The sequence below is a fragment of the Solea senegalensis genome, linkage group LG15 (assembly GCF_019176455.1).
Source record: "Solea senegalensis isolate Sse05_10M linkage group LG15, IFAPA_SoseM_1, whole genome shotgun sequence".
Lineage (NCBI taxonomy): Eukaryota > Metazoa > Chordata > Actinopteri > Pleuronectiformes > Soleidae > Solea > Solea senegalensis.
The window spans coordinates 10,990,088-11,004,562 of record NC_058035.1 but is presented as its reverse complement, the minus strand read 5'-3'; the positions used below and the strand labels follow the sequence as shown (position 1 = coordinate 11,004,562).

At 41.3% G+C, this 14,475-nt stretch overlaps 2 protein-coding genes across 2 annotated transcripts in view; one reads left to right on the top strand and one right to left on the bottom strand.

Moving 5' to 3' along the window:
• Positions 1 to 3,123, bottom strand: part of ablim1a (actin binding LIM protein 1a) — a 39,668-nt gene extending 36,545 nt beyond the window's left edge. The window contains exon 1 of the mRNA XM_044046497.1: positions 2,910 to 3,123. Within this exon, the coding sequence (XP_043902432.1) occupies positions 2,910 to 2,925 (16 nt within the window). The 5' untranslated portion in view covers positions 2,926 to 3,123. The remainder of the gene's footprint in view (positions 1 to 2,909) is intronic.
• A 750-nt stretch (positions 3,124 to 3,873) lies between these two features.
• fhip2a (FHF complex subunit HOOK interacting protein 2) lies at positions 3,874 to 13,710 on the top strand. The gene is made up of 17 exons (XM_044046504.1): positions 3,874 to 4,116; positions 4,989 to 5,067; positions 5,861 to 6,030; positions 6,199 to 6,303; positions 6,401 to 6,523; positions 6,610 to 6,825; positions 6,950 to 7,146; positions 7,260 to 7,374; positions 7,526 to 7,602; positions 7,703 to 7,895; positions 8,769 to 8,932; positions 9,484 to 9,630; positions 9,728 to 9,818; positions 10,822 to 10,965; positions 11,740 to 11,880; positions 12,769 to 12,872; positions 12,966 to 13,710. Exons 1-17 carry the CDS (start codon positions 4,072 to 4,074, stop codon positions 13,081 to 13,083), a joined length of 2,229 nt encoding a protein of 742 aa, XP_043902439.1. The 5' UTR covers positions 3,874 to 4,071; the 3' UTR covers positions 13,084 to 13,710.
• Positions 13,711 to 14,475: the final 765 nt, after the last annotated feature.

Sequence of the window (14,475 nt, the reverse complement as noted above, 5' to 3'; positions counted from 1 at the left end):
AAACCAAAAAACTAATTTAACTTTAGTCAATCCACAGAAAAACCGTAACAAAAAACTAAATTATAGTGCAATACAATATAAACAAAGGTCTGTTACACTCTAACCGTGACTCCACATAATGCTAATGAACCCTATCAGCTCCACATGACATGTCTGTGTGTGTGAAAGTGAGTATAGCAGTGTTTAGATTTGCATACAGGAAGTGATGAGCTTCATGTTTCAGAAGTCAATAAACAGTTGATCCAGCAGTTTGATAGGATAAACGCCTCCATCCACCCCTGCGCTGCTGCTGAAAACACACCAATTCTCTGATAGTATTGCTTGACACTGGCAAATGCTGTTTCATTAATTCTGTTCATGAAACCCACACAGAGACAGAATAATAACATCAACAATGACCAGAATCTCTAAATGTTATGCATTGCACCTTTAAGAAAAAAACATGCCCATAAAACTGTCTTGTGACCAGTATTATGACTCCAAAATACATGTTTTGGCCAAAAAAACAACAGATCCAAATAGTGTTAGCTTCACAAACATACGCAACAACAAACAGCAGCTCATCACAACTCATGAGAAGTTTGAGTTAAGGTCAAAACATTTACTATCAATTAACTTTTTGATCACATGACTGTCCAGAACATATTGGTAGGGTCATGCAAATTCAATTTACAACTGTTTTCTACAAAAAATACAGAGTGCATCCTAAGTTAAAATAATCCTGGGTCGTTTACCCACAGAAACCCTGACAAATACATGTTTAATGTGACATATTGTGACCAAATAAACCTTCATGTTTGCATCACCATGCCTGATTTATGTGTGTTAATAATGTAATAGCCTCACATCTGTCCAACCACAAGAGATAATTGGCAGTTCACAGTGGTACAGCTGCAGTGTATAGGGTAACTACTTCTCATGAATAATGATGGCCTTTTTTGCAGGGGCTTAAGCATGTTAATCAGATCTAAGACAGGGAGGGCTGTCAAACGGCACATGGGCTCTGAGCTCCATCGATCTCCATGAGGAGGACGTAGAGGGTGAGCTGCATCAGCAATGGAGGGAGTTCAGAGCCATTTTGCTGTACTGTAGCTTGGAGGTGACATTACTGTACCGCACAGCTAGAGACTTTATATACAGTAAGGATGGGATATCACCCAATGACTGGATTAGACCATCAAGGTGAATTCAGATGCAGATTTGATATCGTATAATAACCCTGGGTTTATGTTAATGTTGAAAATTCTCTGCTTTTATCCAGATCTCAGTCACTCAGTCAGATAATCTGATCAAAACCTCTAGCATGAACAGTGGGAGGCTGTTTTTATCTCTTCTGCCTGAGAGCACAGTCAATGTAGTGATGGTCCACCTGCTTGGAACAGACATGGTCCACCTGCAGTCTGTGTAGATATCCGTTGTTTTGGTCCTGGCCAAGGCTGCGACTTACGGCACTTTACCAATGTACAATTCAAGCACGGCTCGGCTCAATTCTGTGGGTTTTTTTTTTTTGCTTTTCCATTAGGGATAGTACCTGATACCTGGTGCCTATTTTGGTACCTGCTCTGGCGAGGTTCCAATATAAAAATGTGACAACAACAGACTGCACTGGAAGTCAATCTATTGATTATTTAACTACCTTTCTGGGTCATAAAATGCTATTAAATCATAAAAATGCTCAAAACATCACTGGCCATTAAGATTCTTTAAAGGTAGCCTTGTGTCCACACATCCTCATTAATACTAATATTGATATTAATATTAATACCAGTAGTGGTTACGGTTATTGTAACCATCTGTCTCTGCTATTAGCTTCTGTTGTATTTTATGTTTCCTCTCTATGTAAATTTGATGTTTTGTTTCTAATCTGCTGAGCTTGTTTCTGTACATGTGACACCTACTGTCCATCCTAGGAGAGGGATCCCTCTTATGTGGCTCTTCCTGAGGTTTCTCCCATTTCATTTTTTTTTTTTTGGTTTTTGTGGAGTTTTTAGGGCAGAGGATGTCACTTGCAGTACAGACTGTAAAGCCCTTCCAGGCAACTTGTGCTTGTGATGTTAGGCCATATAAATAAAATTGACTTGACTTAAATGGGAGGTCTAAGGTGTGTGGCTCTTCTTTCATGCTTTTCAGTGCCATGATGAATTTGACTGGTCCAGCAGCCATCTGAATGTTTTATAACTGGAAGTATGAGTGAATTATGTTCCTATTTTGACTATGCTTTGTCCACAGGAAGCAGGAAAAAAAGCAGACTATATTTATTTTTAAAGTAGAGAACTTCCAATAATTGATTAGTAGTGTATTTATCAACTGTGCTGTTGCAGCTCTGGATCTGGCAAGACATGAACACATAGCAAAAACTGTTGCACCAGATATAAGTTTGTAGAGTTTTACTAACACAAAGATGGCACTTCACCATCACCTCACCAACTAAAGCCTTGGACAAGTGATAATTTCACGCAATCAAAACACTATAGAAATGCACCCAGTCTCCCTGTCAACTCAAGCAACAAACAAGTGTGGAGCTTTGCACAGAAAAGATGTTGGGCACCAAATGTCCAGGGAAACCGCAATCAGAGGGGGTTTGTTACAACTTCATAGAAATCACAGAGGTGTCATCTATTTATAGCAGGCGTGCAGCAGAATGCACAGTGTTCACATCAACATCATAACTTGTAGGCTTGTCCACAAAAGGCTGCAGCAGTGGACGCTGTAGTTCCAGCTCTGCACCGGCGTAACCTTCTTATAATAACAGTCATTATCACTGCCTCTGGAAAGACGACGCAAACAGGCTGCTGCTCTCCACAGCATTCATGCTTGAAACCCGTCACCATCGAGTTATATACACATTCAAGAGCTTTTTCATCCATATATGTGTTGTTATGAAGGCTTCTGCGGCAAAAGATACTCACCTCTAGCAGCAGACATGCCCGGTAGGTACAGCCTCGCTCTTTCTTCAATTCTGTCTTTGCGGAGACTAACAGGAGGAGATGCCCGCGGTGCAGTTTATGGGGAAGTAAAAACAACCTGATAGCCTATATACATCTATAATATAATTATTTTTGGGGGGCTGTCGTTTAACGGGATTAAAGGCAGGGAGGAAACAGTCCTGCCATTTGGGAGACTAGACCAGGCTGCGCGATGGAGTGAGCACTTTCCAGCGACAGGGCGTGTCCTGGAACAGACAGCATCCTTCTCTTTTTCCAACAACTTTATATGTCCATATTTGAACATAAAGTTACACAATTACGGACGTAACGTGTGCATAGAATATTTGAGTGAAATGTGTTTCAACTGCTGCCGGGTCACCTGCACCTTCAAGCAGCTGACCTACTTTTTCCCTCTAAGATGATGACTGGACATGAAGTTGTCAGTCGCTCTGGAGCAATGTTTTCCTCATATTTATTGATGTAGCGATTCGTCTATTAGCCATTTGAACGGAAATGTTAAACGTTGAATTTGTCGACTTTGTCCAGCAAATCAGTGTCATTTTTGCTTCACATCAACCTCTATGCTGCAATTTCTGAGTTAAATTTGTCACGTGAGGAGGATAATCAGTAAATTTTCCACTCGCTCACTGGGATTTTCCACATCATTTGTGTTGCTTGCTGCTTTATCGAAGTCCGATGCTTGCTGTTATATTTGAAGTGGAGTTATTGATTCTCGTTTCCATGCAGAAAATACTAGTCGTAGACCACGTTACTGAGTGTGAATTTGTGTCTCGCTCAATTTGTATACAAAGTTCGTCGTCAGTTAATTATACGCCAGGCAATGTCTTGTATCCTTGCGCCCCCTGCTGGTTTACATTAGTATTGTTTGGCGAGGGAAGTGCCACCGTGTCCAAAGCGCGTGAACGTACCTGACTGGAGTCTGTAGACGTCTTGTTTACAGTGGTTAGTGCCAGGCCTCATAAGTCCAACGTGGTCACGGTTTTATAGCTTACATTTTTTTCTTTCATTACAAGGGTCGTTGCATGAAACATCCAATCTGGATCGAGGCGGCAACAACAGGAAGAAGAAGATAGAGGAATTCTCTAGGTCTTCTCGAGAGAAACTAGTCCAGTCGAAGAATAAAATGTTCTCCAAATTCACGTCAATCCTCCAGCATGCGGTGGAAGCGGTGAGTTTCTTTTTAATCTAAACATATCTTTATATTCTGGCTTGCTTATATTTAATATAGTATTATACGTGTGAAGGGTGCATTTGGGCTCCTAGACACAACATAACGTAACGTCAGCATTGGGGTACATTGCTAACTAGCCCACGCTAATGTTAGCGTTTTGTGTTTGTGTTCATTTCCTGTTTATTGTTTATACGTGCGTGTCTCTGTTTATAACCACTCTATTACACGTCTATTATTTGGATTTTCCATAACTGGAGCATGTCATGAACGTAGCTCGACAATCTGAGCGGCTTTACCTTCGACGTTGGTTCATGAGAATAGCAAGAAGCTATAAGCTAAAATCGTGGCTAGCTAATTAGCTATCCCGTTTCAAACTGCGGTGTCTTATGAGTAGTGGTTTCGAAATAATACAGCAGGTCAATGCCTGTCGTTGCGCAAACGTCCTCGCGTCATTATTAGCGATAGTCTGCTGGTTATGCACCAGTGCTGTTAGAAACCTCTGAATAATCGCTAGCTAGCTACCTAGCCAACTAGCCAAAATGCAGCTGTGACCTGTCTGGTACCTGTTCCAAGGCTGTTCATAAGGAATTTGATTGATTGGCAAGTGAACCCGACTGCTTAAAGCATATAAAAGCACAGGGAAATAACTCGTATATCAGCAATTATTATATCTACTACAATTTCAATATTTTTGAAGGGGAAATGTTTACTCCTGTATGATTAGAGAGTCTTGGCTGTGTCTTGGACCGCAGTCCTGACTCTAACTTATCCTGGCATTGATAAATTGTTTCTGGAAACTAGAGGATTAGGCTAGAAGGGCCATAACCTTCCTGTGCTTGTGTTAACAATTTATCTTTTATCCCTTTCAGCTTGCCCCTTCACTGCCTTTGCAGGAGGACTTTGTCTATCACTGGAAGGCTATTACACATTATTACATTGAGACTTCAGGTAAGAAAAGTCTGAAAACATAAATGCACACCTATTATGATCATGATATCCTTGGAGGTAGATAATTGTACTATAGGTTGCCTTCAACTTTGTCTTTTTTTTTTTACTATGTATATTCTTAAATTGTATGTACTGGTAACAAATACGGATGTACTTGTAGTTGATTAATCAAATTAATACCCTTATTGTGTTATCTCTTAATATACAATATACACATAGCAACTCACTAAAATCCTAAACAGTTGGCTTAAGAAAATGACCTTTCACAATTGTGAAGTATGCTGGGAATGCTGTCCTGGTTGAGTTAGCTGTAGACTTAAACAACTCTGGACAAAAGCAGCCCAGCTGTCCATGATAGTATTTCCTTTGTGCTCAACTGTGGTATCTGCATACATCTATCTATTGTTAAACCATTTATGTTATGTTTCGACAACGTTTGGTTGAACTGACTGACATCTAATCCTTATATATATATATATATGTATACATGTATATACTCACCAATTACAGCAAAAAAAACAAAACATTAAATGTTATGAAAACATATCAGCTTGCTTGTGAAGTCACTCTGCTGACATTGTTTGTTCAGAATTGTCAATTTTTGAGTCAATTTAAGCAACTAATTTTTCAAGTCTTTTTGGCAAGTTCATGTTCAGAATCTAATGTAATATTCATTACTAGAGTACTTCTGTGTAAGGAAACAACCTTTGCATATTAAAATGGTACATTTTTCTCCTGTCATTAGATTACGAACAAACAGAGATTCTGACTTGTCTGCCTTATCCCCCGTTAGATGACAAAGCTCCAGTCACAGACACCAATATCCCATCCCACCTGGAACAGATGCTGGACATCCTAACCCAGGAAGAAGGGGAAAGAGAGTCTGGAGAGACAGGACCCTGTATGGAGTATCTCTTACACCATAAGATCCTGGAGACGCTCTTCACTTTGGGCAAAGCTGATGTAAGACAGCCATGCTTAAGTAACTATTTGTACATGTACTACTGTAACTTAAAAATAACATACACATATCACAAAAGCTATGCATTTCCACATGGGCTGTGGATACATCTATTTTGATGGACAGCACCAAATAAGGTCTAACGCTAACACTGCATGATTTTCCATCAGTGTCCACCAGGGATGAAACAGCAGGTGTTGACTTTCTACACAAAGCTACTAGCACACATTCGTCAGCCTCTCCTACCACACATCAATGTCCACAGACCTGTGCAGGTGAGAAGTGTTGCAGTTTGGATTTCAGTACTTTGAGAAATTCTAAACTTGTTAGTAATGTTTTTTTCATTCCGTGGTTGCTTCATTACTTTGTTAGAAACTGGTGCGTCTGTGTGGGGAGGTGCTCGCTGCTCCTACAGAAAACGAAGAGATTCAGTTTCTTTGTATAGTCTGTGCCAAACTGAAGCAGGACTCATATCTTGTCAACTTCTTCCTTGAGGTAAGTTGCTGTGACACCAGCACGAGCCCTGTTGCATGTTGTAGCACATTGTTCAGAAAGTGTGTTATTTTCTTTTTTGGTTGCAGAACAAGACAAGGAGACCTGAAACAAAGAGTCCTGAAAGAGCAGAGCAAGTGAAGGCTCCAGACACTGGTCAGCCTCTGGGAGACGCACAGCCTGGCTGCCCAGAGGAATCACAGGTTGCTGCTGCTGCTGCTGCCACATCCAGTCCAACCAACAACAACAATAATGGCAGCAATTATGATCTCGTCACGTCTCTTCTCAATCTCACAAAGAGCCCTGTGAGTAACCTATAATTTAGGTTAAGTGTGTCATGTATTTTTGTTAGGGTTAGGGCTGTGGGCTTAAAGTTGGTATATATGACCCATGTTCTTGATTGTATCTGTCTTTCACATATTTTGTTAGGATGGCAGAATAGTGGTGAAGGCGTGTGAGGGCCTGATGCTGCTGGTCAGTTTACCAGAGCCTGCTGCTGCCAAGTGTTTAACTGAAAACACTGAGCTCTGTGAGCTTCTGACCGACAGACTGGTCTCCTTCTATAAAGCTCTGCCACAGTCCATGGACCCTTTAGACATTGAGACAGTTGAAGCAGTCAACTGGGGGTAAAGTTCCTTCTCTTGTTCACTAGTGTTCATTTGTCATCATCGGAAGTTTTCATGTCAGTTATTTTAAGAGCTTTATCAATCGTTCATATTTTTTTTGCCCTCTCTTTCAGTCTGGATGTATATAACCTAAAGGAGGATGCTGCCATCTTCACAGGGAAGAGGCCTCTCATCTCCTTCCTGTCTTGGCTAGATTACTGTGACCAACTCATCAAGGAGGCTCACAAGGTCCTTCACCATGTCTGACTAACTGTGTTATGATGCATCTTATTGTTGTGGCTGTACTGGCTGAATAAAAGAACACACCAAATGATTTGTTTTTGTATCTGAACGTCACAAAAGACTGAACAGGTTTTTTCTCGCTCTCATTGTCTTGCAGTCAGCAGCTACAGTGATGGCAAAAGCAGTGAGAGAAAGATTCTTTGTGTCTGTGATGGAACCACAGCTTATGCAGACGTAAGTCATCAATCAAACGTCTTGTATTGAAACTCTTGTTGCCGTCTTGTGTGTTGTGACTCCTCATTAACTCACAAAGTCTGCTTTTTGGTCCACGTAGGTCTGAGGTTGGCATCCTGACATCCACAGCCCTGCTGAACAGGATCATCAGGCAGGTGACGTCGGAGGCTCTGCTACAGGAGATGGTTTACTTCCTGCTGGGGGAAGAAAAAGACCAAGAAACTTCAGCAACTGTTGCCCAAAACCCACTCAGACACCGACTTATTGAGCACTGCGACCACCTGTCAGATGAGGTTCTTATCACATACTTGATTTTACTGTGTGTACCCTTGAAAGGATCATTCAGGTATTTAACGTGGATGTTTGAGGTATTTTCATTCACAAGCTTGGGGCCCAGACACCTGCTCTCACTGATAACATGACTGTCAGCATGAACAGAAGGACATCGTTTAACCACTTAACAAAAGGCTAATGAAATTAATTTTATATCCTAAGAATATGTTCACTGCGTTATCTCAGCCTTTTCCAACTGGAAGTTTGAAAGCTGTCCACTCAACACCACAAGTGTTTATAGAATATGAGCCACTGTTCCACTGCTGCCTTGTTTAATAAGATTGTGTCACTTAAGAAAATGTAACCACAACATTTGAACATACTGATGGAGGCAGCAGCAGAAAAACAACTTCTGTGTGCCGTGATGTAAAATCACTAATTTTCTGCTTTGCAAACTTCAATCGGTCTTATTGTGAATGTATTCTCAAGACATTGATTTAAACAGATGTAGTTTGTATTCTGTGGCATCTTCTGCAAATTCACTATTGGTATTTTGTAAAATACCTCATCCAACCAAAAAACCTGAACTATCCCTTTAACACCATCTGTGACTGGCTGATTTTTAGAACATATTCCTTTATGACATTAATGTGAGCATCTTCAATGTCGGACAAATTGGCTGCCTGCCCTTCAAAGCTTCTGCATTCTAGTGAATCATATGATGAATGTTAATTAGTGTCTGACAGAGCCGCTACTTTTTCATCACATTAAAAAGTGGAATTGTTTCTTTGATATTCAAACAGCCACTGTTTACGTTTCTGTCAGTGAGCAAATGTCTGGCATGTGGTTGTGGATTTAAGAGTTAAAGCTAAACCCGTTTTCCCCGTTCTCAGATCAGCATCATGACACTGAGGCTGTTTGAGCAGCTGATGCAGAAACCCAACCAGCACATCCTCCACAGCTTGGTGCTGCGTAACCTAGAGGAGAGGAACTACCTAGAGAACAAACCACAGGAGGAGCGAGAGCCCCTCGAGAATGGCCAGCCACAAGATGCCGTGTAAGGACCCGTCTCTGACTTCGCTGAACTGCCTCTGCACATGCACTTTTTTGGGGGGAATGCTTTTCACAGACACAGAAACAACAGAAATAAAAATGAATGCATTAAGTACCTGTGTTTATTAGACGTCCTGCCACTTCCTCTGCATTTATTCAGTGCTGTGTGTCCAGTCAGTGGGAATCCTCTGAACTGTAATAAAGTGGGGTCATGATGGTACAAGTCAGTCACATACTGCAGTAAACCAAAGGAGAAGGACCATAAACAACAATTACTTTGTTTATTGTTGTCTTTCTAACCCAATCAAGACATAAACTGTGTGAGAGATTTGTCTAATCTCATGGTTTTCATAAATGACGACTTAATTGTTGTCTGTTCATAAAAATCCCCCAAATCATAAAACAGACCTAGTAAAATAAACACAATACAACTCAGAAACAATAAACTGCTAACAGCACATACAGTTTATTTTCACAATTCTAAATGTTCCAATGGATAAAAAATGACTTAATTACAATATTACAAACCTACTTTCATTTGTTTTTGCTCTACAGAGATCTTGAGGAGGATCCTCTATTTGGTGACGACGTCTCTCCTGACAGCCGACTGTCTGGTTCTGATTGGCTGAGCTCGTCTCCTCCACAGAGTCCGGACCACTCCAAGTCTGACGGGAAAACAGAGGTCCACAAGATTGTCAACAGGTGTTTTGTCTTCTCGCGATTCTTCATGAATAGTGTTGCTCAGTTTGTTGTCGTTTTTTAAAGTTTTTAACCTTAACATGTTCATCTATTCCTGCAGTTTCCTGTGTTTGGTCCCTGACGAGGCCAAGTCATCGTATCACGTTGAAGGCACAGGCTATGACACCTACCTCAGAGACGCACACAGACAGGTCAGCTCTTGCTCTCTCGTGAAGCTTTTGATATACTCAACAATTGGTCAGTGTTGTGCTTTTCTCGTCTTGTAACCTCTCGTAGCTCGTTGCACTTTTGTCATTCATCCTTTTCACACACACACACACACACACACACACACACACACACATTCATTGTTACGTCCCTGGTGTATGGAAACCACAGTCAAAGGTCTGTTTAACAAAGTGTGAAGTTTTTTATTTACTGACTTCAGAGAAGAGCAATTCCAAAATCACTTCTTAAATGAACCTAATCTTACCTCCAGTAAAGAAAACAGAAAATAAATGACAAAGCAACTTACCTATGCTACTAACTTAAAGACAGGAGAAAAGGTGAAACAAATATGGCTTCTCTCTGCTTCTACGGCTACCTTTAAATTATTTAGCCACAACACTACATTGAAAGTTAACTTTTATACCATACACCAAACAGCTTCCTTGGCTTACCTTAACACATCAAACTTACCTATAACTAACTAATACTACTCTCAACATCATCGTGATTACACGCAGACAAAGTATTTGTTTGGAAAGAGTGAGCAGGAAGTCCAGGAGGGTTTTTATAGTCCTGGCCCACATCAATTCATCCACTCACGTTGAGCCAAGTCTTCCTTAAATGAACCACTCACAGGGAGTCACCTGGTTGCCAACATCCACCTGAGAGACTCACAGACAGAGACACACCCACACCACGCCCGCACACACTCAAAGAGGAGAGAACTGCAAACCAGAAATCCAAACGAAATCCCAGTTTAATAACATTCATTCAGCACATCTGCAATATATGCTGCATGATTCCTATCACACTTACTTCATACCCTTGTATTCACACTCTGCCAGCACAGTTATAAGGAAGTAGCTGTGGTCAGTTGGCATCAAACTCCAGACCTCAGTCAAGTTTTTTTTTTTTTTAACTTACTAATTAATAAATAAATACTGTGAGATACAGTTGCTCATTATTTGTGATAATTGTTCCCCACAGTTCAGGGACTATTGTGGAGTGTGTCACCAGTGGGACTGGAGGGGAAACCCGAAGCCTTTTGAGAAGTGTAACTTGGACCTGCCGTTCTTTGAAGGCCACTTCCTCAAGGTTCTTTTCGACCGGATGGGTCGCATCCTAGATCAGGTCAGTTTGATTCATCCCGGAGCCACGGTAACCCTGGCAACCTTCTGAATCATGGGCCTTAATGGTGAAATGTCTGTTTCAATACATGTTGAATTGTTTCACAATTCATTTAAAGTAAAAACCGTTGAAATAAAATGAGCACAAAGAACAGGTTGGTGATGATCAGTGATAAATAAAACTCAGTGACTCTCAGATGGTAACTCTCTGTGAGATGAACTGGTTAATCTTGTTTGATCAGATTCCAGTGAATAAATAAACCTGCTGCATGTACATCATCTTGTTCTAAATAAGAGCCGTGATTCTTATTTCCATACGTTCAAATGCAGCGACGTCAGTGCAGCTGAGTGTAAATGTGATCTTCTGAGGATGAGCACAGCTCAAAAAAGCTTCCAGACAAAACAAGGGAAAGAAAAGGAGCAGCTGATTCATTTTGTAAACTAAAATCAAATGACGCTGGGTAGAATAAGAAGATGACTCATGGATTTAGAGGAAAAATGCACTTCTTGTGCCTTTTGGGGAATTTAAATATTTCTTTTGATTTTCTAAATGCCAAGTGTTATATTCATCCTGTTTCTGACTAATGTGATACTTCATTTATTTATGGCAGTCGGGATGTTTATATGACATGAGAAAAAAAAAAGAGTGTTTTAGTCCGACCAAAACTGGACTTTTAAAACACATCGCAAACAAAGCTTCACTTCACTGTGGACGGAAACGTAGTAATTTTCACTGTGAGATGCAGGTTTTTACTCGATGTCTCGTCTTGTCTTCCAGCCCTATGATGTGAACCTGCAGGTGACCGCTGTGCTGTCCAAGCTGTCATTGTTACCACACCCTCACCTTCATGAGTACCTGCTGGACCCTTACATCAGCCTAGCCCCCGGGTGCAGGTCTCTGTTCTCCGTCATCGTCAGGGTAAGACTCCCGTCTGCAGCAGCCGTGGCTTGACTTTACCGACCCACCACTGACGGCAAACACAGAGAGAACAAATGAGGTTTTTTGTGTTATTGTTTCAAAACGTAGTCATGGGTGAGATTGCACGGCTCTTACCTGATGCAGATATTTCGTAAGAATCATCTCTACGTGCTGATACTTGACCTGCTTCTTTCTGGAGGATGTTCAGCACCTCTCTATTGTCCTTTTCATTGCAATGTCATTATTTAATATGTAAGGCGACCTTGAGTGTTAGAAAGGCACATACAATTCAAATGTAGTATTATTATTACTATTAATCTGTCCTAGTAGCACACGGTGTAGTTCAGAGGTCGATGGCAGCAGCTAATTTTCACGTTGATCGTCATTGCCGAATGACTTCGCGCCATGTTGACGCAGCCATTGTCACGCCTCACACAGGACGTAATACACCTTTACGTCACAACTGATGGAAGCACAGTATATATTATACTGTTATATTGCGGAAGTAAGTGATGATTGTAATTGATTCTAATGATTCAGTTACACTGAAAACAACTGCTCATCACTAATTTGTTTGTGATGCATATAAATCAATGTCACGGCAGTTTTCTGTAGCCGTGCTATAACGACCCTGCCCACAATCAGGAAGTACTATAGTAATGGAAAACCACAATGGAAAAAAAGCACTGGAGAGAGCTGCAGACAGCCACCCATGAAACGTGAATTCTACTGCTTGAAGGAATAACTGCATCTGAGTAGTGGAGGGGTTTTGGTGGTAAGAGAGCACCTAGAATTCATCAGAAATCCTAATGGAGGTGGAAGAAGTTCCACACTGAAGCTCTAGAGTCTGTTCTTTGGTAACTAAGCGTGTGTTGCTGCATGTGTCAGGTGGTGGGAGATCTCATGTTGAGGATTCACCGCATCCCAGATTTCACACCCAAACTGCTGCTGGTGAGGAAGAGACTACTCGGCCTGGAACCCGAGGGCGTCACGTACGTACTTCCACGTAGTTCGGTTGCACTCGTCCCCGCCGCTAACTTTTGCCATTGCAGGTCTTTTAACGCGTCTTTTCCCCCCCGTTTTAGAATCGACCACATGACTCTGCTGGAGGGGGTGATCGTGCTCGAGGAGTTCTGCAAAGAGCTCGCAGCCATCGCCTTCGTCAAATACCACGCGGCAGCCGCCTCCTCCTCCTCGCCGTGATCCGTCTGCCTCGGCCTGGCTGACAGGTCAGGATTAAACTGGGCCGTTTGTGGTGTGTGTGTGTGTGCGTGTGCTGGTACCGGTGGCACAGGGTCGGCAAAACATTAACACTAATTGCTCATCATTGCAAGACTGTTAAAGCCCACATGGACGGCTCCATCACTCTCTCCCTCTTCTGGCCTCTCAGGCACCAACATAAAGGAAAAAGTCTTTGGTCTTGTTCTTGAGCAGGTCAGAGCACAGACACTGCCCAGCCAGCAGAGGAGGAAGCGGAGAGAGGCTGAGGTGCAGACCGGACTTTTCTCAGCCTCTGCATTTTCACCCTCCCATCACAATCCTTTTCTTTTCTCACCAGCCAAAAGATAAAAGCCCTGTAATTATTATTATTATGTCAAGGGGAAAAGATGGTGTGTATTTATTTTCCTGTCACATTGTCGCCCATTTGTAAACGTCAATGCCTTAGTGTGACATCACACGTTTCCTTTTGAAACATTTTTAAATCGTCGTCTTTTTTGAAGACGAGAGGCAGCAGAGAACTCTCTTCTGTCCTCGTGTGTTTTTAGTTAGGAAGAACATCCTGAGCTGCAGTATTTACGATGCTACACTCTCTCGTCTTTTAAATGCCAAGTTCCCTATTTATTTGTTTGTTTAAAATTAATATCGTATTAAGATAAAAAAAACTAAAATAATCAAAGTTGTGACAGATGCTGTTTGTTTTTCCTCGTCTTTCAACTCTTTTTGTCTAAAAGTGCTTGTGCTGTTTGGAGCATCGTCTGTAATCGCCTTCGCCCAAAGATTTCACCATCGCTCTCATGTTCAGTGACGTGGTGGGTTTTTGTAAGTTTATGATTTTGCACATGGACCTCACTGCATTGCACTTGTTACATTATTCAAGTTCCTCGACGCTTTGTTTTTGTGCTTGGCTTTTAGGAAATATCTAACGGGCATCTTGAGAAGTCTTATTTTTGATTTGTTGAGGTGAACAAAAAAAAAAAAAAACTTGATCGTTTTGCTTATCAAACCCATAACAGTGTATAAACCACTGGCTGCAGTTTTCTCTGACCTCTGGTTATCATCACCTCCCATGAAGTTAACTGTAGTGTTAACTTGGCAGTATTACCGTTTCATTTGAGTTTGAATAATAAGGTGCTGTGTTTTACTGGAGCATGATGTTTGGTTGTTACTTTGTTGTTAATTCTTCAACATTTTACATCAAGATGCTACTAAGATAAGCTTTAGTTAGTTGTTTTTTTTGTCTTATGCTCCCAGTGTGAATGTTTTCTTGTTGGTGTGTGGAATGATGAATTTGTTTCTGGGGGGTGTGTGACGATTTATTGCCGTGCAGTTTGAGTCATTTTTGAAGCCATGTCTTATTTCTTTCTCTCCCTCAGT

Excerpts from the sequence above, each read along its gene's own strand:
- fhip2a (XM_044046504.1), top strand. The coding sequence starts at position 4,072 with ATGTTCTCCAAATTCACGTCAATCCTCCAGCATGCGGTGGAAGCG. Across the intron at positions 5,068-5,860 it reads TTATTACATTGAGACTTCAG|ATGACAAAGCTCCAGTCACA; the intron begins GTAAGAAAAGTC and ends ATCCCCCGTTAG. Across the intron at positions 6,031-6,198 it reads TCACTTTGGGCAAAGCTGAT|TGTCCACCAGGGATGAAACA; the intron begins GTAAGACAGCCA and ends ATTTTCCATCAG.